General features: G+C 50.8%; 2 protein-coding genes and 2 pseudogenes across 2 annotated transcripts; all 4 read left to right on the top strand.

Moving 5' to 3' along the window:
- Positions 1-1028: 1028 nt before the first annotated feature.
- LOC123347758 lies at positions 1029-1960 on the top strand (annotated as a pseudogene).
- A 9935-nt stretch (positions 1961-11895) lies between these two features.
- On the top strand, positions 11896-14057 carry LOC123347759 (annotated as a pseudogene).
- A 2223-nt stretch (positions 14058-16280) lies between these two features.
- Positions 16281-18088, top strand: LOC123348622 (olfactory receptor 10G6-like; the record flags this gene model as incomplete). Its single annotated transcript, XM_044986199.1, has 2 exons — positions 16281-17185; positions 18073-18088. Coding segments are annotated over exons 1-2 (921 nt in total), but the record flags the coding sequence as incomplete, so codon positions are not given.
- A 4313-nt stretch (positions 18089-22401) lies between these two features.
- On the top strand, positions 22402-23085 carry LOC123347760 (olfactory receptor 10G6-like). Its single transcript, XM_044984959.1, has one exon. The coding sequence runs from the start codon at positions 22402-22404 to the stop codon at positions 23083-23085; it is 684 nt and encodes a 227-aa protein (XP_044840894.1).
- Positions 23086-23667: the final 582 nt, after the last annotated feature.

Consider the following 23667-nt stretch of genomic DNA (forward strand, 5'->3'; position numbering starts at 1 on the left):
GGAATCCCATTGCAGCAAAGCCATCCACTATGGCCTGCACGTTTCCCAGAGTCACAACCTTTTGTAGCAGCAGCTTAATGATTGCTTTGGCTACTTGCATCACAGCAGCCCCCACAGTAGATTTTCCAACTCCAAATTGATTCCCGACTGACCGGTAGCTGTCTGGCGTTGCAAGCTTCCAGAGGGCTATTGCCACTCCCTTCTCCACTGTGAGGGCTGCCCTCATCTTGGTATTATGGCGTTTCAAGGCAGGGGAAAGCAAGTCACAAAGTTCCATGAAAGTGCCCTTACACATGCGAAAGTTTCGCAGCCACTGCGAATCGTCCCACACCTGCAAAACTGTGCGGTCCCACCAGTCTGTGCTTGTTTCCCAGGCCCAAAATTGGCATTCAATGGCTAGAACCTGCCCCATTACCATCAGGATCTCCAAAGCGCAGTGTCCCGTGGTTTGAGAGAATTCTGTGTCCATGTCCTCATCACTCTCATCGCCGCGCTGCCGTAGCCACCTCCTCCTCACCTGGCTTTGCAGGTCCTGGGTCACCATAGACTGCACGAGAATGCGCGAGGTGTTTAAAACGTCCACGATTGCAGTATTGAGCTGAGCAGGGTCCATGCTTGCTGTGCTATCGCGTCTGCACAGTTCACCCAGGAAAAAAGGCGCGAAATGGTTGTCTGCTGCTTTCACGGAGGGAGGGGTGAGGCTGTACCCAGAACCACCCACAACAATGATTTTTGCCCCATCAGGCACTGGTACCTCAACCCAGAATTCCAAGGGGTGGGGGAGACTGCAGGAACTATGGGATAGCTACCCACAGTGTAACACTCCGGAAATTGAGGCTAGCCTTGGACCATGGACACACACCACCGAATTACTGTGCATTGTGTGGCCGCGTGCACTCGACTTTATACAATCTGTTTTACAAAACCGGTTTCTGTAAAATCGGAATAATCCTGTAGTGTAGACGTACCCCTAGTTTCAGTAACTCACTGGCATTATTTCTCTCCCTTGCCCCAGGAATCAGTCCCTCATGGGACGGGTCAACCACACTGTGGTGACTCATTTCATTCTCTTTGGATCCCCAACACTGACGGCCTCCAGACCATCCTCTTCGCCACCTTCTTAGACTTCTACCTCTGCACCCTGTTGGGCAACCTGCTCATTTTCTCAGCCATCCTCACTGACCCCCGCCTGCACACCCCCATGTACTTCTTCCTCTGCAATCTCTCCATCGTAGACCTTGGATTCTCTTCCATCAGCACCCCTAAATTGCTGGCCAACCTCTGGGCTCAGAGTAGAACCATCTCTCTGGGCGGGTGCATGTCCCAGGTCTTCTTCTGGCACTTCCTGGGCTGCACCGAGTGCCTTCTCTGCACTGTCATGGCCTATGACCGGTACGTGGCCATCTGCCACCCGCTGTGCTACCTGCTCATCATGAACCGGAGGGTGTGCGCCCTCCTGGCCGCCGGCACCTGGATCGCCAGCTCCTTCCATGCCACCATCCTCACCAGCCTGACCTTCACGCTGCCCTACTGCGGGTCCAACATGGTGGAGTATTTCTTCTGCGACATCTTCCCAGTGGTCAAGCTGGCCTGTGCAGACACGTACATCAGCAAGATGGTGAGCTTCACCAACATTGGCATGGTACCCACAGCCTGCTTCCTCCTCATCCTCGCATCCTACATCCGCATAGTCTACTCTGTCCTGAAGATAAACTCTGCTGAAGGGCGGCGCAAAGCAGCCTCCACTTGCACCTCACATCTGGCTGTAGTGACGCTGCTCTTTGGGCCCTGCGCCCTTGTCTACACACAGCCCCAGCTGAGCAAAGTGCTGGTGACCCCTGTGCAGATCTTCAGCAACGTGGTCACGCCCATGCTGAACCCGGCCATCTACACGCTGAGGAACAAGGAGGTGAAAGCGGCTCTGAGAAAACTGAGAGGGGGTCAAACACCTGCATGTTGATGTGTGGCAGCTGCAGGAGTAGCATGTGGGTCTGCATAGAAATACATCGACAAACACATCTCTCTCTGTCTCGCCCCATCCCCACACAGCCCCTATCTATCTATCTATCTATCTATCTGGATCACTAATAACCATAGAAATACTCTTACTTCGCTGTCTGACATTTTCAAAGCTGCCTAAGGGACAGGCACACTCAGTCTGCACTACAAGTAATACAAATTGGAGATTCAAACCTTGAAGAGGACTTTGAAAATCTCAGCCTTGTTACACAGCTCTACAGAGCTTGAACTCGTTAAGTCTATCATTACATGGCAGGTTTTCTAACCCTTCAGTTATTCTCCTGGCTCTTCTCTGATTCCTCTCCAATGTGTCAGCACCCGTCTGGAATTGTGAACACCAGCACTGGACAGAGTGTACCATCAGTGGTCACACCAATGGTAAAATCACATCTCTGTTCATACTAGAGATTGCTCCTTTTTATATCCCAAAGTTGCATTAGGTCTTCTGGCCACAGCATCAAACTGGGGGCTCATGTTCAGCTAATTCTCCACCATGAGCCCCAAATCTTTTTCAGAATTGCTGCTACCCAGGAGACAGGCCCCCATCCTGTAAGCACAGCCTCGATTCTTTGTTCCCAGATGTGCACACATACGTTTAGCTGCATTAAAATATCACAAATCCAGACTTATGGTGCCTGAGAAAAGAAAACCTCGAATGGGAAATCAGTGCACAAAATGTGTACATTGATTTTTAAAACCACTGTAGCTTCTGATGGATAATGGGACAGCTCCATTAACCTCCAAGCCATGGGCACTGGACAGCCATAGAGGGAGAAGCCAAGAGAGCAGGCGGCTATAGTATTTTGTAATTGAGAACTGTATCAATTCACCACACCTACATTTAAAGAGCCTATGGGAATTATTTGTAAACCATTATCTTACAGGTAAGACAAAGGCCTGGAACACGGGAGATCTAGGTTCCAGTACAGGCTCTGTAGAAGATTCTGTATTTGACCTTAAGTAACTCACTACACTGCTTTGTGCCTCGGTTTCCTGACCTGGTTATACATGTGTAATGTAGAGCTACTGAGACCACTGAGTAAGAGAGATCAGTGAAGCTGCTTTACAGCCTTAACTAAGTGCCAGTTGACTAGAGGCTCATGCTTTTAGCTCCAAAAGTCCCAGGTTCAATCCTGCCTGCTGATAACCCAAGTCTGTTGGCATTACACATGGGTAATTAAATTCTCTGTCACTCTCAGCTATGAAATGTGTATTGTATTCAGGTGGGCACTGTATCTCTGTATCTGTGCTGTGTGTTGCACAAAGGGACCCATGTCTCAATTCCAGACAATAGGGATAATATAAATTAAAATAGACAAATGCAGTTCCAGCTCCAGTGTCCGTGGCAATGACACACAGATCTCAGCTGATGGAAACCAAGAATAACTTCTGAGCCTGGTACCAGCGCACTGAGAAGGCCCAGCCTGGGGACTCATTAGAAATGTCAACATTTTAATTAATCTCAATGGCCATGGCACCCCGTGGGATGCTCTGACTGGGCTGGGGATAACACAGCTACAGAGATTAATTATATCATCTGCTTCTGCCCTTTCGCCCTGGCTCCCAAGTAAGACACCCCCCAGAGGAAGGGCAGGAAAATGATAGTGATTAGAGAAATTGCAGGGGGCCTTATTAAAACTGCGGTGCTGGGACACCAACAAATAGATCAATGAGATCATTGCTGGAAACCCCCCAATCTAGTCCTGTCTTTAATTCTGTAAAGACCCTTTCTCCTGCACCCTGATTGTGCAAAGGGGAGGGTGAGCGAGCACTTCCAAGACCCAGAAAGACACAGAGCGATGTTCATCCCAATGAAAAGAGGAGGGATGGCGTTCATAACATTTCCTATGCTTGGGTTGGTTAGCAAACTCTGAAAGGCTGGTTCTGTGTCACTCTGGCTGAGTGGCATCCAGAACAACGGTGCCATGATCTACTCCTGGGGGAATTTCTGTGCCAAAAAATTAAAAATTCTGTGTAAAATATTTGAAAGTCTTTGCATCTCCTGTCTGGGTTCATACAGTATGGCCGGGAGGGGCCTGCCGGCATGGGACGCTGGCTCCTTGGAGTGGTGGCACCAAGTTCTTCTCTCCTTGGCTGCTGCATTTCCTGGGAGTAGAGCCCTGTGGATCCCTGGATACCAATTGCTATCCGCGGATATCCTCATCTGCAGATAGAAATTTGTATCTGCACAGGGCTGTACACACCAGTTTGAATTATTTATGGTCATTTATTTCAAAATACCTGTAAGTAAGTATTCTGTAACATAAAAAACGATTCAGGAAATGCTTTTTGACAAATAGATTCCGTACTAGGCATATAACACAGAACTCTGAGTAATAATTAATTCAAACTACAATATAGAACCATATTTCCTGCACTTCTCAGAAGTAGTGCAAAGCTTGAGGGAATCAGGGATAATAGAGGAGCTGAGGGAGAGGGAAGTAAATTGCTGGGAAGGAGCCTGGCTGTGAACTTGGAGGGTTGTTGGATATGGGTGGGGAAAGTATGGAACAGGTTTTTTTGGAGGGTCAAGGATGGATTGTTAGGGAGTTTCCCCCATGCAGACCCTGGTTGACCCTTAGCCTCTCCCATTCAGTCAGGTACATCTTCACCTATTCCCATGTGTCCTTGTACCCCCTGTCCACATGTGTTCCTCCACCCCCACCCCCATCCCCCTGTGACCCTGCACTCCCTCCCCCTGTCCCTATGTGACTGTGTACCCCTCCCCATCCCCATGTGTCTCTGTGCCCTCACTCAACCACTCTCTGTCCCTATGTAGCTCTGCATCCCCTCCCCGATCACCATGTGGCTTTGCACCCCCTCCCCTCTGTGGCTCTGTGCCTCCACTCCCATTCAGCCCCTGTACCGGTCTGTCCTCTCCCAGTAGCCCTTATGAGCCCCTGTCTGACCCCACAGCAGCCCACACTGTCTGTCTCCCCATAGCCCCTGTCTCCTGACCTGGCCCAACAGGTGATGTGAAGAAGGCAGGCTCTTTCTCTTCCATAGCTGGTGGGGAGCTGGGCTTTGTTCTATCACCACAGTACCCTGTGGTGGGCAAAAGGCAGAACTGCAGCAATATTTTGGCAGAAGCTTTTTTCTGCACAAAAAAATTAAAAATATGTGCAGCTCATTAAAGCTGAAGTAGCGCAGAATTTCCCCAGGAGTAAAATCTCAACTCCATCTTAACAATGAAACCATGGTCAACCACCTCCATAATTATACAGATACCTAGGTCAAAAGAAACTGTTCATATGTTAAAATATTTAACAATCTTTGCTAGCTGTCATTTCACTGAAATGATGCAAAATCCTGTAATTGCTCATTAGGCTGATGCCTCTGCTACCACATTCTTCCGGGAGCTTATCCCAAGAGTGAGTGAAGAAAGATAAAAGCACCTTCTTCTTCAAAGTTTTACTCTTTGTTTCAGTTGTTTCATCCAAAACATGAGCACAGCAGGGTATGTGAAATCTCCGGCTCCAGGAAACAAACCAACCATTCCACAACGTGGGTTAAGAAAATACTTCCCTGTGCACATGTAATCCCATAACTAACTACTGCAGAGTGTCTTACATGATCCCCTGAAGCACAGATTAACAGAAAAGGGGCCTTCTTCTTCACGCAGCGCACAGTCAACTTGTGGAACTCCTTACCTGAGGAGGTTGTGAAGGCTAGGACTATAACAATGTTTAAAAGGGGACTGGATAAATTCATGGTGGCTAAGTCCATAAATGGCTATTAGCCAGGATGGGTAAGAATGGTGTCCCTAGCCTCTGTTCGTCAGAGGATGGAGATGGATGGCAGGAGAGAGATCACTTGATCATTGCCTGTTAGGTTCGCTCCCTCAGGGGCACCTGGCATTGGCCACTGTCGGTAGACAGATGCTGGGCTAGATGGACCTTTGGTCTGACCCGGTACGGCCTTTCTTATGTTCTTATGTTCTTATGTTCTTATGCCTCAACAGGTCATCTAGTCCAATCTGCCCACTCTGAAGCAGGGCCAAATATACTTAGACTATCCCTGACAGGTGTTTGTCTAACCTCTTCTCAGAAACCTCCAATGATGGGGTTTCCACAACCTCCCTTGGAAATCTGTTCCAGTCCTTAACTACCCTTATAGTTTGATAGCTGCATTTGATAAAGTGGGTTCCAGCCCATGAAAGCTTATCCCCAAATAAATTTGTTAGTCTTTAAGGTGTCACTGGAAACTCCCGTTGATTTTGCTGAAACAGACTAACACGGCTACCCTTCTGAAACTTGTCACTTTCCTGAAGTGTGATGCCCACAACTGGACACAGGACTCCAGCTGGGACTTTACCACTTGTGAGTAGAGCAGGAGAATTACTTCCCCTATGTCTAACATACAACACTCCTGTTAATACACCCCAGAACAGGGATTGGCAACCTTTGGCATGTGGCTCACCAGGGTAAGCACTCTGGCGGGCCAGGCTGGTTTGTTTACCTGCAGCGTCCATAGGGCGGCTCCCACTGGCTGCTGTTCACCACTCTAGGCCATTGGGGGCTGCGGGAAGTGGCACGGGATGAGGGATGTGCTGGCTGCTGCTTCCAGCAGCTCCCATTGGCTTGGAGCGGCAAACCATGGCCAGTGGGAGCTGTGATCCGCCAAACCTGCAGACGCTGCAAGTAAACAAACTGGCCCGGCCCACCAGGGTGCTTACCCTGTCGAGCCGCGTGCCAAAGGTTACCAATCCCTGCCCCAGAATGATATTAGCCTTTTTTGCAACTGTGTCACAATGTAAACAGTGAGATGGTAATGTTTGCAGAGGATACAAAGCAGACTGGGAAGAGTTACAAAGGGATCTCACTAAACTGAGTGACTGGACAATAAAATGGCAGATGAAAGTCAATGTTGAGAAATGCTAAATAATGTATATGATGTAGCCATGCCTCAGTGGGTCACAACTGAGAATACCAAATTCAGGACAAATTGCTGAGAAATAGGATAGACACACCCTAAACTAATGGCTATTCCTCCATAAGATATACCAAAACCAGGAACGAAAGTAAGCTTCTGTTTCACCACACTGGCTAACAAGAAGTCATAAAAGCAGTTTCCTTAGGTATTCCAGTTTTTGTATCACCCCCCAAAACACTGGTTTTAAATATGAGTGTTTTTTAAAAAACAATTTAATCAAATAAAAGGTTCTTCTGATCTCAAAGGACCAGCCATGCATCCAAGTGAATATATAACTTAGATTTCACCCAAAAATCACGCTGATGCCAATCCTTTAGTATCTAATATCTAAAGGTTTATAAGAAAGAAAGAAAGAAAGAAAGAAAGAAGTTAAAACTGGTCAAAGTTTTGCCATACAGTAATGGCAAAGTTCTGGGCTCAGGCTTGTAGCTGTGATGGAATAAACTGCTGGCTTAACTCAAGTCTCTGTCTGCTTCCAAATCGTTGGAAGAACCTCAGTCCCTTGGTTAGAATGCTTCCATTAGTGTAAGTTCATAGTCCAGAGGCTGGAGCAGAAAAGGGGCAAAATTGAGGGGTTTCCATTCCAAGGCCTTTTATATCTTCTGCCATGTGGAGGGAAACCCATTATCTCAAACAAAGCCCCCAGCACAACCAGTGGAAAATTACAGGTGATAAGATAGAATTCAGAGTCATATGTACATGCATGAAGGTTTGGCCACAGTAGAAGCCATTACCTATACCTCACACAGCATGATTACAGGACCTTAGAGGTTTTTAAGGTCAGGCTTGACAAAGCCCTGGCTGGGGTGATTTAGTTGGGAATTGGTCCTGCTTTGAGCAGGGGGTTGGACTAGATACCTCCTGAGGTCCCTTCCAACCCTGATACTCTATGATTCTATGATTCTATGACAGTTCATTCAGTGTAGATGGGCATCCCCATGGTCCATTGTCAGTTAAGTGTTTCTTGATGAGCCACTTAATTTGATAGTCTCTCCAAAATGTGCTGGCTAAATACCTTGTGGGCATTACCCCAGGAGCAAACATTTGAAATACAACAATAGAGCCAATGCTCATAACTTCAAATACAAAAATAATACATGCATTCAGATAGCATAATCATAACCAGCAAATCATAAGCTTTCAATAGACATCTTACATGCCACATTTTGTGCAAGGTTTGTTGCAAATATATAACAGTGGTTGCAACAATGATCTATATGGTCATATTTTGATCAGATAATGTCACATATAGAATCCCAACTATACATACAAAATGATGGGGGTCTAAATTAGCTGTTACCCATCAAGAAAGAGATCTTGTCATCATTGTGGATAGTTCTCTGCAAACATCTACTCCATGTGCAGCAGTTGTCAAAAAATCTAACAGAATGTTAGGAATCATTAGGAAAGGGATAGATAATAAGACAGAAAATAGACGCCCATGCTTTGAATACTCCATGCAGTTCTGGTTGCCTCATCTCAAAAAAGATATATTAGAACTGGAAAAGATACAGAAAAGGGCAACAAAATTGATTAACCTTTGGCATGCGTACATGCTTCTGTACAAAAGAGTGAAAAGCCTGGGACTAACAAGGGATATAATAGAGATCTAAAGAATGAAGAATAGTGTAGAGAAAGTGAATAAGGAAATTGTATTTACCCCTTCATATAATACAAGAACTAGGGGTTACCTGATGAATTTAATAGGCAGCAGGTTTAAAACAAACCTAAGGAAGTACTTCTTCACACAACATACAGTCAACCTGTGGAACTCATTGCTTGGGTATGTTGTGAAGGCCAAAAGTATAACTGGGTTCAAAAAGAATTAGATGAGTTCATGGAGGACAGGTCCACCAATGGCTATTAGCCAAGATTGTCAGGGACACAACCCAAAGCCTCTGACTTGCCAGATTCTGGGACTGAATGACAAGGGATGGACCACTGGATAATTGCCCTGTTTTGTTAATTCACTCAGAAGCACCTGGTATTGGCCACTGTCAGAAGACAGGATACTGGGCTAGGTGGACCTTTGGTCTGACCCAGTATGGCCGTTCTTATGTTTCTTACATTACTATCTCATATTCAATTTGTGATCCATCTGGTACTGGCTATCACTGGAGGCAGAATACTGTACTAAATTGAACTCTGGGCAAGCCACAGTGCTCTTCTTTTTAAGAGTGAGGAATATGTCTGTCTGTCTCTCTATCCCCATCCACCCCCTCTATCTATCTATCTATCTATCCTCCTCCAGGGGTGCCAACTTATATGGGCTTGAGGGGCTTAAGCCCCAGGAATATTTAAGGCTGAGGGCTCTGCTCCACCAATATTTGGAGCTGGGTTTCTCGCCTGCCCCCGCCTCGGAGCTTCCCTGTCTGTTTTCTTTCAGGCAGTGACTCTCTCCTTTGTTTGTGCTGCTTCTGCCTAAGGCTATAGAGATCAGCAGCCGGCAGCCTCTTGGAGCATCAGGGGAGGGGAAGAGGGAGAGAGGAGGAGGAAGGAGGCACACAGGTGCTTGGGAGCTCTCTCCCCCGCCCCCCCCGGGGCAGCAGCAGGGGTGGGGAGGCCACACATGATGGCAAACCGCCCCCCCCGGTGTGATGAACTGGGAATGTTCTTAATGTTTTCTCTGAATACTGTGTTGGTGCCTCAGTGTCCCCTCTGCAGTTCTTAAGTATCTAGGTGGTGGGAGAAGGGTGTGTGGTTGCTACAGAGCAAAGGCCCAGTGCACCTAAATGCCTGGCACTCTTTATCCTAGCAACTGATGGCCTGGGCCCCTCCTCTGCAAAGGTGCCAGCTGAAGGTGTTGTAGACAAAGAGGTCAGGTGACCTCCTGGCCCGGAAAGGGGCTGAGCAGAGGAGGAGGGGCTGGAGGGGGTGGTTAGTCTGAAGCTGGCTGGGGACGAGGAGTGAAGTGTGGATGGCGGGGGGTCTGCCTCACTGCCTCCCAGGATGGACCCGGCCGAGGGGTCTGGTTTGCTGTACCTATAAACTCTGTTTTAGACCCCGTTCCTGTCATCGAATAAACCTCTGTTTTACTGGCTGGCTGAGAGTCACGTCTGACTGCACAGTGGGGGTGCAGGACCCTGTGGCCCCCCCAGGACCCCACCGGGGCGGACTCGCTGTGGGAAGCGCACGGAAGGGCAGAGGAGGCTGAATGCTCCAAGGAGAGACCCAGGAGGTGAAGCCGTGTGAGCTTCTTGCCCTGGCCGAGGGAGAGGAGGCTCCCCAGAGTCCTGCCTGGCTTTGTGGGGAGCAGTTCCAGAGCATCGCCCAGGGACTCCTTGACACCCGGTACCCACCATAGGGGAGGTGAGTGGGTTTTCTGGACCTGAGAGAGTCCCTAGGAGCATGTGCAGTGACTGTGGTGCAGAGTGAGTGTGCTGCAGGGAGGGAGGAGAGGAGGGGTCCCTCCCCTGGAGCTAGCTGCTGCCGGTAATGGGGTTGGAGGGGAATCCTCTCTGGCCCTAGCCCTGGGGCAGCCTGTCTGCATCCCAAGTTCCTTATCCCCAGCCCTGTGCCCCCAGTACCCCAACCCTGAGCACTCTCCTGCACTGTGAACCCCTCATCCCCAGCCCCACCCCAGAGCCCTCACCTGAGGGGAAAAACATGCAACTTAAATTTGGTGGTCAGTTTGGAGTATCATTGTGTTTACCACAATACTTGATTATTTTACACCCCTTTAAAGTATATAACTAGTCGTATACAGGTGTTACCAAGTGGGAATGTTCTTCTCTGAATACTGTGTGGGTGCCTCAGTTTCCCCTATGCATTTCTCAAGGATCTAGATGGTGGGATAAGGGGGTGTGATTGTTGCAGAGCCCTACAGGGCCAGTGTGATGCCGTCTGCACAGACAATGGCTGCAACCCTGTGTCCAGGCAACTGATGGCCTGGGCCACTCTCCTGCAAGCTGCCAACTGAAGGTGTGGGAGAACAAAGAGATCAGGTGGCCTCCTAATTCCTGGAAAAGAGACAAAGGCCAGAGGAGGGAGTGTCAGTGCCTGTGCAGACTTCCGGGAAGCGCATGGTGTGGAAGGGGATGCTGGGATGCTTTGGAACTACTCCATACAAAGCCAGTCAGGACTCTGGGGGAGCCTCCTCTCTCTGAGCAGACTGTCCCCAGGGCAAGAAGCTTACACCTTCCTGGGTCTGACCTCGGAGCATTCAGCCCTTCCACACCGTGCGCTTTCCGCAGCGAGTCTGCCCAGGCAGGTCCTGGGGCAACCATAGGTCCCTGCACCCCAACTCTGCAGTCAGACGTGACTCTCAGCCAGACAGTAAAACAGAAGGTTTATTAGACGACAGGATCACAGTCTAAAACAGAGCTTGTAGGTACAGAAAACAGGACCCCTCAGTCAGGTCCATCTTTGGGGGTGGGGAGCCCAGACCCAAGTTCTGGGCCTCTCTCGATTTCCCCAGCCAGCTCCAAACTGACACTCCCTCATCTGGCCTTTGTGTCTCTTCCGGACAAGGAGGCCACCTGATCTCTTTGTCCCCAACACCGTCAGTTGGCACCTTGCAGGGGAAACTGAGGCACCCACACAGTATTCAGAGAAAATATTAAGAACATTCCCACTTTGTCACAACAGGTGCAACAAAATTTAATACCGTATATTGAAGCAGGCAAGTGCTGCTTCTGACTTTTCACTTTTAATTGACTCTTGTAGTCTTGTGGTGCCGACGCATTGTAGCTTCATTTTATATCGGCTTACAGGGCGAGAGCAGGGGGTGGGGGGACCACCATTTTGGGCACCACCAAAAATTATACGAACCTGCCGCCTATGTCCTCCTCATCAGTCACTCAGCCAAGATTTACTTGTAAATTCTCAGAAAATTCACCATGCTGGATATGCTTCTTCCTCACTAAATTACATAATTTTCTTTTCTGCCTTCAGACAAAAGCCTGTAGGAATAGGAACCACGGTAGAGACAAATGGCAAGGCAGAATGTCACCCATATGCTGGAATTCACCCTCCTGGGATTTTCTGGGGCTCAGGAATGGAAGGTTTGCTTTTTTTCTAGCCATCCACCTGTTGACTCTGCTGGGGAATCTTGTCATCCTGTTGACCATCAGTCTCAGCCTCCAGTGCCATTCCCCCGTGTACTACTTCCTCAGCGAGCTGTCTCTCCTGGACATATGCCATTCCAGCGTCATGCTCCCCAGGATGCTGGCTGACTTCCTGGCGGGCTCCCACTCCATCTTCCTTGGCTGTTGTGTGGCACAGCTGTATTCTTTCCACTTCTTTGGAGACACCGAGTGCTTCCTGCTGATGGTCTTGACCTACGACCAATACGTTGCTACATGTGACCCTCTGCACTATGCCAGGACCATGAACCAGAGGGTGTGTGTCCAGCTGGTGACTGGGACATGCCTGGCAGGGTCTCCCCATTCAGCACTGCAGACATCCCTCACTTTCCGGCTCCCTTACTGCAGGCCCAATCAGCTGGACCACTACTTCTGCGACATGCCGCCTCTGCTGAAGCTGGCCTGTGCCGACACCTCATTAAATGAGGCTGTCCTTTTTGCTAACGTTGGGTCGGGATGGTGGCCCTCAGCTCCTTGGACTCGATCCTGGGCTCCTATATCCGGATTGTCACAGCTGTGTTCTGGATGCACTCTGAGTACGGGAGGCACAAAGCCTTCTCCACTTGCGCTGCCCACCTCACCGTGGTCGCCTTGCTGTACGGCCACTGCATCCTGCGTACATGCAGCCCACTCCAGCCATTCTGTTCCCTACTCTGGGAAGGGATTATGGGGTTGGGGCTGTCTTGTTGGGGGTCTCAACAAGATAAGTAGCCATCAAAACAGCATTTTCACCAGCTAAAGATCTGGGTGGGCAGAGACCTTTGCACCTGCAAAAGAAGCACAAAATAGTTGGCTGTGTTACAAGACTGCTCTGTAAATGCAGGATCCCTGTCTGTAAGTGGCTTCCCCAGACCTGAAGAAGAGCTCTGTGTAGCTAAACAGCGTGTCTCTTTCACCAACAGAAGTTGGTCCTATAAAAGATATTTTACCTCCTCTGCCTCGTCTCCCTGCATGAAGATTGTTCATTATTAGACAAGGTGCAGGTAGATGGTGCTCAAGGACATGTAGTGTAGATCCTAGCCTTTGTAGGACCAATCAAACTCACCATTACAGTGTGTAAATGGTTTATCATGGGCAAGGTGTGACTCAGGAGCCCAGGATTCCACTCCCAGTTCGACCACTGGGAATTTCAAAGGAGCCTCAGGGCGTAATGAACTGTGACGGGTTGTACCAGCCTTTGTGGCCTTCTGCTGGGTCTTCAATTCCTGCACAGACACAGCCAATCAAAGCCCAGCGGGCTCAGATAAAAGGAGCGGCAGGACCCTGCTGGGAGCAGAGGGGTGACGATGGGGGCTCTGCTGTGGCTGCATTTGCTGGCCCTGGGAGCGAGAGGACCTGAGAACAGTAACCCGAAGATAACAGGGGGAGGTGAAGGGACTGAGTGGGAAGAGGCAGTGGGAAGCAGCAGCCAATTAAAGGGAGCAGGACATGGTGGCTGGGAAGAGGGTCCCCGGCCTGGAACCCAGAGTGGTGGGTGGCCCAGGTTCCTCCTCTGTCAAAGTGGCCTAAGCCCCAACACACAGACAAGTCTCCTTTAGAAGCCTGAGCCAAGGGCGGGATTTAAAAGGTCCAGCAACCAGGCTGAAGGCCCTGGTGAGGGCAGACAGTTCGACGGACTCTTTGCTACTCGGTAGCAGGTCCGTTTTTTCACCGTGTGACTTGACCGGAGGGCTGAGACATGGAAGACCTGCCAAGAGGGGTCGGCAACCTGGCAGGGGGGTCAGGTGCAGAAAAAAGATTGCATGACCATACCCAGCCACTAGGAGGCACTCAGGAGGTGGGTGGCCCCCTCCCAGGAGTGCCAGTCCTTTGAGCCATTTTGAGAGTCTCAAACTTAATGTGTCTGGTCCTCAGCCTGGGAAGTGGGGGCAATAACCCTTCCCTACCTCTCAGCCATGAGGCTAGATTCACTGGTGTGGGTTGGGAGGAGGAGCACAGAGGAACCGGTGAGATGCATGCTCTCATAATCTCCTGCCATTGCTTGCCTTAGCTCACGCAGATGCCAGGAAGAAGGACCTTTGAAATAGGAGATCTGGGTGGGAATTCTCTGGCGAAGCATTGTTGTGGTTTTTGTTGGAAATGCCAATTCAGCAAAACCAAAACTGCTTGCAAACTGGTTTGGGGTTCATTGGAACACTCAACTCAATGCATGTTTGGTTAGAGACGTTTCAAAGATGGCCAAAGCCTCCTGTTTAACACTGTCAAACCAGAAACTTTTGGGGGGTTGAGTCCAAATGACTTCATTTTGAAATTGTAGTAAATATACACTACAAATGTTTAAAAGGAAAGATGGTTAAAATAGAATAAACATGGTGAAATTATCTAAAAACAATTTTTTTTATTATCCCAAACTGAATTTCCCCCCCAAATTTTTAGTTCAAATTTTTTGAGATTTCAACCTTTCATCCTGATTCATAACAGGCACAATTTCTAAATGTCAAACCTTTCCATGGGAGGGGAAAACCATCTCCTGCCCTCGTATAGTCTGGCAGACATGCACCTTGGGGTCTGCTCCTTACAACCGAGAGTCAAAGTGAATTTTCTCAGTGTAAAAAGACATAGGGGCAGTAACTCCTATGGCGCTTTGGCGAATTACACCAGCTGGGCCTATGACCTGCTTTACGTTAGAGCTGCCTCTGTAACTAGGATATATGTTAGAATTTAGCCAGGAAATGTAGCCAAACACCATGATTAGTGACCCCAAGTACTGCGCTTGCAGCTGGGGTCAGCACTGACTCTCAGGAGACAGCACCCCCTGCTGAGCCCCCCAAGGCCCCTCCCCGTAGCATAGCGCTGGGACATGGGGGTCAGCAATGACTCAGAGAGAACAGGGCCATCTACTGAACCCCCACTCCATCCTCTCAGCAACCCAGTGTCCCCCTAGGAGCTTGCTGGAACACTGGGCTCCACACTGACTCCAAGCAGAGCGCACATCCTAGTGAGTAACCCACTCCAGTCTCTGACATACAGCATCTCCTAGCAGATCCCTGGGATCAGGACTGGCTCAGAGTGGGAGGCCAAGCCTGAATTATCAGGGAGAGCAGTTTTCTGTGAGAATTGCTTCATTAAAGGAAGCAAATGCCAGACCTTCAGTCCATTGTGAGCACCAGAAGCACCTGCTCTAGCACGGCCACCGACTCTCCTCTCTACTGAAATCTCTGAGCTAGTTCCTTCGCTTTGCCCCAAACAACAATTCTAATAAGGCCCATTGGAGTTTGTCAATGGGAAGGCATCATTATGTTCTTAAAAACACAGCCAGTGTCAACAGTTTAACACTGATGTAGCTGCAAGTGACCAGGGGAGTGAAATACACCAGGGGGAAAGAAGAGAGAGCGCAGGGAGGGTGCAAGGTTATAAGAAGCTGCAGGGAGAAAGGACACGTCAGAGCTGAGGAAGAAACTAAACAGAGCAGAGAAATGATTTACTGAAATAGAGAAACGGTCTGCTCGGATGAGCACCAGGGCGCCTCCATCCAGGTCTCCCACGATGCCTGCTACCAGCTGCGTCAGAGGCAGGGGCAAGGACACTGAGGTGGGCAACTCTGGGCTCATCTCCACAAGAAAGTTCCCCTTAAGCTCTTTCAGTCTGAGGCTGGCGTCACGTGGAGGACGAAGCCTTCTTCTGTGTGAAGAGTTGGGTCAGGGAGATGTAAAGGGCTGAAGAGAGACCTCAGGGCACGGCAGTGAGCAGGTGAGAGCACCGCAGCTGGGACACAAAGCCAGGCACTGCGTCCAGATGTGTAGATTCATAGACTGATGGATTTTTAATACCGGAGGAGACCAGCATTATCATCTAGTCTGATCTTCTGGATACCACAGAATGTTGAGCCCAATAACTCATGTCTGACAAACTCCCGTCTTCCACAAAGGCCATCGTGACTCGAAAACCTCAAAAGACAGAGAACACCCTGCTTCCCTTCAGAGTGTTCCCATAACTAATCACCTCACACTTATCAACGTGGGCTTTGTTTTTTCATTTGAATGTGTCTCTGTTTAACTCCAGGGATCTAATCCTGGATGTGGGAGAAGAGAGGGGTCTTGTGAGCTAGAGTCGGGGAGCTGGGAGCCAGGACTTCAATGAAGGCTCTGGGAGCAAATGGGGTTCAGTAGGGGCTGGGGGGTTCAGCACGTGTAGGTTCATTTCCCATCTCTGGGTGGGAAGTGGGGTCTGCAAAGATCACCCATCATTCTCCCTTGGTTAATCATTAACACCTGGCGTCCACTCGCAGGGACCCAAACGGAGTGGATGGAGTGTGGGAACCAATCCCAGCTGACCCATTTCATCCTGGTGGGGCTCCCGTACCCCCCAGCACTGCGGGTGCCCTTGTTCCTCTTCTTCCTCCTCATCTACCTGTTGACGCTGGGCGGGAACCTGCTCATCCTGCTGGCGGTGGCCCGGGAGCGCCGGCTGCACAAGCCCATGTACTGGTTCCTCTGCCACTTGTCCTTCCTGGACATGACGGTCTCCTCGGTGGTGGTGCCCAAGGTGGTGGCCGGCTTCATGCCGGGTGGTGAGGCCATCTCCTTCCATGGCTGCGTGGCCCAGCTCTTCTTCTTCCACTTCCTGGGCTGCACCGAGTGCTTCCTCTACACGGTCATGGCCTACGACCGCTTCCTGGCCATCTGCAAGCCACTGCGCTACAGCGTCATTATGGACCGCAGAGCCTGCCTGTGCCTGGCAGCGGGGACCTGGCTAGGGGGCTCCCTGCACTCGCTGATAGAGACTGCATTCACCTTCCGCCTGCCCTATGGCCGGGACACCCAGGTAGGCTACATCTTCTGTGATATCCCGGCTGTGCTGAAGCTGGCCTGCAGGGACACGGCCCTCAACGAGCTGGTGACATTCATCGACGTGGGATTCGTAGCCATGGCCTGCTTCCTGCTGATCCTGATGTCCTATGTCTACATCGTCTCATCCATCCTGAGGATCCACTCTGTCGAGGGCAGGCATCGGGCCTTCTCCACCTGCGTGGCACATATCACAGTGGTGATGACCTACTACGTTCCCCTGGTCTTCATCTACCTGAGGCCGGGGTCCCATCACCCTGTGGACAGGGTGGTGGGTGTATTCTACACCACGGTGACCCCTCTCCTCAACCCCCTCATCTACACACTGAGGAACAAGGAGATGAAAGAAGCCCTGATGAGGCTGGGAGGCAGGAGACTGGCTGTGCCCTGAGTAGTGATCTATCCTGCCTTCAGCAGGAGCTGCCTGAGGACTGGACAGGAGAGAGGGACTTGGACTTGGGGGATTCTGGACTCCTGCATTCTAGCTAGGGTCTGAAGGACTGTGGTCTGCCAGGGTGGAAGATGGGTGGCACCTGGTAAGCTTAGCAGGCATGTCATCTGTTTATTTTTAATTATTATTGTTGTATGTTCTCTCTGTAATGTTAAACATAATAGACTGTGTGAAATCTGGCTGGTCACTGGTCATTCTTGTCCTTGTCCCTGAGAATGAGCAAACCACAGGTGCTGGAGTAAGCTCAGATCCATGGAAATAGTCACAGTAAATTGCGGGGGGGGGGGTTTCAAGCTCCCTGGTCTAGCGGGAGAGGTACACGGATCCCCTCCCAGCGAGAGGTGGCAGCCGGAAGCATTTGAGCTAAGGGGGCACCGTGAGCATACAACAAAGGGGGTAGAGGTGCAATTAACCCTGAAACTGCGATACTCAAAATGGTCTATTCTGGACTTAAATTCTTTGAAAACATGATCAGTTTCTTACCTTGGCTTTCCTCCCGGCCAAACCTCCTCCACTAGGTTCCACCATTATCTGCCAAATACCCTGGGAATTCTTCTGGGGAGGAGCCGTCTCTCACTGTGTGTCTGTGATGCACAGTGGGGTCCTGGTCTCAATTACTGTGTGTCTGTGATACACCTGGCATGGTGGGGTCCCAACCTCTGTCACTGTGTGGCTCTGAAGTGCCTTGCATGGTGGAGGTCTGTTTCTGTGTATTTAGGAAGCACCTGCCACAAAGGGGTCCCGGTTTCAGTTACTGTGTGTCTGTGCAGTGCTTGTGTATCTATTGGGTTTCCGGGAAACGGGGCGGGCAAAGCCCGCCCCATGCTAACGGACCCCCCCCCCAGCCTAAGGGGAGGTTCCACATGGCCTCAGAAACCCACTAATTGCAGGGGGACAACTAATAAAAGAACAGGGACAGGAGTGCGGTCAAAGGGTCATAAGAAGGGAGCCTGACGGTGACACCGAGCAGAGAACCCCGGACAGCACCCACTGCTCCTCGAAGGCATCCAGGGAGCCAGCGGACGCCGGCAGTGCTTGTGTATCTATTGGGTTATCCGGGAGAGGGGGCGGGCGGAAGCCCGCCCCATGCTAACGGATCCCCCCCCCAGCCGAAGGGGAGGATCCACAGGGCCACGGAAACCCACTAAGTACGGGGGACAACTAATAAAAGAACAGGGACAGGAGTGAGGTCAAAGGGTCATAAGGAGGGAGCCTGACGGGGACACCGAGCAGAGAACCCCGGACAGCGCCCACTGCTCCTCGAAGGCATCCAGGGAGCCAGCGGACGCCGGCAGTGCTTGTGTATCTATTGGGTTATCCGGGAGAGGGGGCGGGCGGAAGCCCGCCCCATGCTAACGGATCCCCCCCCCCAGCCGAAGGGGAGGATCCACAGGGCCATGGAAACCCACTAAGTACGGGGGACAACTAATAAAAGAACAGGGACAGGAGTGAGGTCAAAGGGTCATAAGGAGGGAGCCTGACGGGGACACCGAGCAGAGAACCCCGGACAGCGCCCACTGCTCCTCGAAGGCTTCCAGGGAGCCAGCGGACGCCGGCAGTGCTTGTGTAGCGGGGTGGTTACCCGCTTCTGCCCTTTGGGGCTTAAAACAGCCCAGGAGAGGGCTTAAAAGCTGCAGCTCAAAAAGCTGGGCTGATTGGGGAAGGGGCTGCAGCTGGGCCCCAGCCTAATCAGGCCACAGCTGGCCTGTGTAAAAAGGCCAGGGAAGCCAGGAGCAAACAGTCTTCCTTTGCCTGTAGAGGGAGAAGGGCCTGGCAGCTTAGAAGCTAGAGACAAGGTACCTAGAGTGGAGCAGGGCTGGGGAAAGGCAGAGGAGCTGGGGAGCTCCAGCCTGGAAAGCCCCAGGCTGTGGCCTTGATAAAGGAGCCAGGGGTAGGCAAAGGCAGCAGGTCCAAACCCCTCTTTGCCAGTGATGAATGGCAGATACTGCAGTCTGCCCTAGGGAGCGGGGGCTAGAGGAGACTGGGTAGTAACCAAACTGAAGCAAAGTGGGGATAGTGGGTTGGGGGTTCCCCAGAGAGGGGAGACCCAGATTGGTGAGGTACTGCCAGGGGGCAGCACCCCAGTTAAAAGGGCACCGGGGTCCAGGGAGGGACACAGGGGGGCCAAGCGGACAGGTGGATCACTGGCCTGCAGAGGGTGCTCTGGGCTGGAAAAGAGCTAATTCCTGAGGACAACCAGTAGGAGGCGCCGCAGTGGTGAGTCTGCACATCTACAGCTTGGCACAGTGGGGGTCTGGTCTCAGTTACTGTGTCTCTGTGCAGTGCTTGGCACAGTCAGGGTCCCGGTCTCAGTTACTGTGTCTCTGTGCAGTGCTTGGCACAGTGGGGTCCCGGTTTCAGTTACTATGTGTCTGTGCAGTGCTTGGCACAGTGGGGTCCCGGTTTCAGTTACTGTGTCTCTGTGCAGTGCTTGGCACAGTGGGGTCCCGGTTTCAGTTACTATGTGTCTGTGCAGTGCTTGGCACAGTGGAGTCCCGGTCTCAGTTACTGTGTCTCTGTGCAGTGCTTGGCACAGTGGGGTCCCGGTCTCAGTTACTATGTGTCTGTGCAGTGCTTGGCACAGTCAGGGTCCCGGTCTCAGTTACTGTGTGTCTGTGCAGTGCTTGGCACAGTGGGGTCCCGGTTTCAGTTACTATGTGTCTGTGCAGTGCTTGGCACAGTGGAGTCCCGGTCTCAGTTACTGTGTCTCTGTGCAGTGCTTGGCACAGTGGGGTCCCGGTTTCAGTTACTATGTGTCTGTGCAGTGCTTGGCACAGTCAGGGTCCCGGTCTCAGTTACTGTGTGTCTGTGCAGTGCTTGGCACAGTGGGGTCCCGGTTTCAGTTACTGTGTCTCTGTGCAGTGCTTGGCACAGTGGGGTCCCGGTCTCAGTTACTATGTGTCTGTGCAGTGCTTGGCACAGTGGGGTCCTGGTTTCAGTTTCTATGTGTCTGTGCAGTGCTTGGCACAGTGAGGGACTGGTCTCAGTTACTATGTGTCTGTGCAGTGCTTGGCACAGTGGGGTCCCGGTCTCAGTTACTATGTGTCTGTGCAGTGCTTGGCACAGTGAGGTCCCGGTTTCAGTTACTGTGTGTCTGCGCAGTGCTTGGCACAGTGGGGTCCCGGTTTCAGTTATTGTGTCTCTGTGCAGTGCTTGGCACAGTGGGGTCCCGGTTTCAGTTACTGTGTCTCTGTGCAGTGCTTAGCAGTCTCTGTGCTGGGCCTGGAAGGAGCTAATCCCCAGAGCAGTCAGGACAAGTTGCTGTAGTGGTGAGTGGCCCTGTGATAATCCTGATCTCTGTTACTGTTTATCTTTGCAGTGCCTAGCACTGCAGTCTCCTGATCTCTGTTGCTCTGTGTGTCTGAGCAGTGCCCAGTGCAGTGGGGTTCCCAAGCACAGTCACTCTGGGTTTGTCTGTGCAGTGGGATCCCAGTGCCTGTCACTGTTTGTGCAGTCTCTGACCAGTGTGGGCCTGACCTGTTACTGTGTCTGTGCAGCCCCTGGGAGAACAGGGCTCCATTCCCAGCTGGGCCTCCAGGTGAACCACCATTCACACACTGACAGTATAAATGAGATCTGTCAGCACTAGGAGCACTGGACAGAGACTCGTTCAGGGAGCCTTTCACCTCTAGGTCTCCATTGCAATCCAATAGAAGTGCAGCTACCCACTTCTACCCACTCAGGATCTGGGCCAGGGTCCTTCAGAAACAACAGAGACATTTCCACCTGCAAGGGGCACCCGTGCAGTCCCAGCACTGTGTCGTGTTACAGGAGTGCTCTGTGAAGGAGACACACCTCTGTGAGTGCAGGGCTTGTTAGCAGTGAGGCTGCTGGTAGGTGGCACTCCGGAACATGTAGCAGAGTTCCTGGATTTCATAGGAGCAATGGAAGTTGTTGTTCAATGAATGGTTTATTATGGGTCACCTGCAACTCAAGAGATTTGGGTTTGAGATCTGCCCAGACACTGGGTGAGTCTCCTATGCTGGAAAGGTCAAAGGAGGCACCTAAGTCTGTTGGGCTCCTAAGAAAATTCCTGATAACCTCTCTGGCCCTTAGCCTGTGAAATGGGCCTTCGAGGGGACCCAGGGCAATGCAAGCACTCAGGTAGAAATTGTATCCTTCAGTCTCCTCACTCTTCCCCTAACTCTCCACTTAGCTTGTTCAGATGCCAGGAAAATGAACCTTTGACATACAACTGGTGGGGCATTTTCTGGTGTTTGGTGTGGGTTTGTTTGGGTTTTTGTTTGTTTGGATTTGTTTGTGGATTTTTGGTAGGATAATGTCTATTTTGCAAAACCAGAACTACTCCTGAAACAGTATTGGGCTCAGTAAAACACTTGACTCAAATAAAAATCCTCAAGATTGTAGAAACACCCTGTTTCAATGTTGTCAACCCAAAAAGTTGCGGGGGTTTTAAGTCTAAACAATGCCTCATTAAGAATTTGTTAAAGGGGAAAGGTCAGTATTGACTAAAACACTTACAGATTATTAATAAGAAACATTTATTTATTTATTTATTGAGATTTTTGGTTAAGAAACACTTTGTGGATTTTGCTTTTTTTAATTGAAAAATTTCAAAATGCCAGAAATTCTCCTGGGAAGGAAAAACTTTTTCCCACCTAGCCGTGCTTTGAAAGAAAAGCCACCATTGTATAATCTGATAGACGTGCAGCCAAGAACCAAAGTGAATTTGCTCAATGTAAACAGACATGAGAGTATTAACTCCCAAGGCGCTTTGGTGAGTCGTGCTAGCTGGGGATATGACCTGCTTGAAATTACAGCTGCCTCTACACTCTCACTTAGACAGTTAATTACATTCTAGTTATAGACAGGAAATGAAGGTTAAAACATCGACTTTGATCAAAATGTGCCATGAGTGCTCCAATGACCATGCGCTGGGTTCTCACCTGGGCTCACACTGACTCTCAGGAGACAGCACCCCTACAGCATCACGCCCTCAGCTACCATGCTGGGATATTGGATCCAAAGCTGACTCAGAGGGTATGTCTACACAGGGATAAAAGACCGGTGGCTGGCCTGGGTCAGCTGACTCAGGCTCAGGCTGCAGGGGTAAATATCGCTCTGTAGATGCTTGGAGTGGGGCTGAGCTGAGAAATCTATTGAGCGAATGTTTTTGTTGGTGGTGGGTTTTTTAGCCCAGCTCTTCTTCTTCCACTTCTTCTTCCACTTCCTGGGCTGCACCGAGTGCTTCCTCTACACGGTCATGGCCTACGACCGCTTCCTGGCCATCTGCAAGCCACTGCGCTACAGCGTCATTATGGACCGCAGAGCCTGCCTGTGCCTGGCAGCGGGGACCTGGCTAGGGGGCTCCCTGCACTCGCTGATAGAGACTGCATTCACCTTCCGCCTGCCCTATGGCCGGGACACCCAGGTAGGCTACATCTTCTGTGATATCCCGGCTGTGCTGAAGCTGGCCTGCGGGGACACGGCCCTCAACGAGCTGGTGACATTCATCGACATGGGATTCGTGGCCATGGCCTGCTTCCTGCTGATCCTGATGTCCTATGTCTACATCGTCTCATCCATCCTGAGGATCCGCTCCGCCGAGGGCAGGCGTCGGGCCTTCTCCACCTGCGTGGCACATATCACCATGGTGGTGACTTACTACGTTCCCCTGGTCTTCATCTACCTGAGGCCGGGGTCCCATCACCCTGTGGACAGGGTGGTGGGTGTATTCTACAGCACGGTGACCCCTCTCCTCAACCCCCTCATCTTCACACTGAGGAACAAGGAGATGAAAGAAGCCCTGATGAGGCTGGGGGGCAGGAAACTGCCAGGGCCTGAGACATGATTATCCTGCTGCCAGCAGGAGCTGCCTGAGAACTGGACAGAGAGAGAGGGACTTGGAGATGAACATCAGGACTCCTGGGTTCTGTCGCTGGGTCTAGGAGGGGAGTGGGTCTAACGATTGAACTCCAGGCTCCTGGGATCTATTGGAATTTGTTCCAATGCTCTTATGGCTAGAGAAGCTGATTGGCACTCCGGACTCTTGGGTTGCATTTCTGTTTCTTAGAAGGGAGTCGTGTCTCGTGCTAAGAGCAGGGTGGGCTGGGAGTCAGGACTCCTGGGTTCTTTTTCCCTGTATGACCTTGGGCAAGTCCCTTGGCATCTGTTTCCCCATGTGGGTCATTTCACTACCACACCACACCCAGGGTTGTGAGGCTAAAGTGATTACCGACTGGGAGGAGAATGAGGAGGAATTCAGTCATGGGAGCCAGAGAAATAGGTGGGGTCTGTGTGTGACAATGGGAGGTGATGGGATCGGCAGCTTGGGGGTAGGAGCTGTGTTTTTGTCCCATGTTTGAACATCTGGCATACTGGGGTCCTGGTCCGTGACTGTGGCTCTGACGTACTAATCCAAGGAGAAAGGAAA

This window comes from Mauremys mutica, chromosome 13, assembly GCF_020497125.1.
Source record: "Mauremys mutica isolate MM-2020 ecotype Southern chromosome 13, ASM2049712v1, whole genome shotgun sequence".
In the NCBI taxonomy this organism is placed as follows: Eukaryota; Metazoa; Chordata; order Testudines; family Geoemydidae; genus Mauremys; species Mauremys mutica.

What these genes read in the sequence shown, in the direction of transcription:
- LOC123347760 (XM_044984959.1), top strand. Translation starts at nt 22,402, where the DNA reads ATGTTTTTGTTGGTGGTGGGTTTTTTAGCCCAGCTCTTCTTCTTCCAC.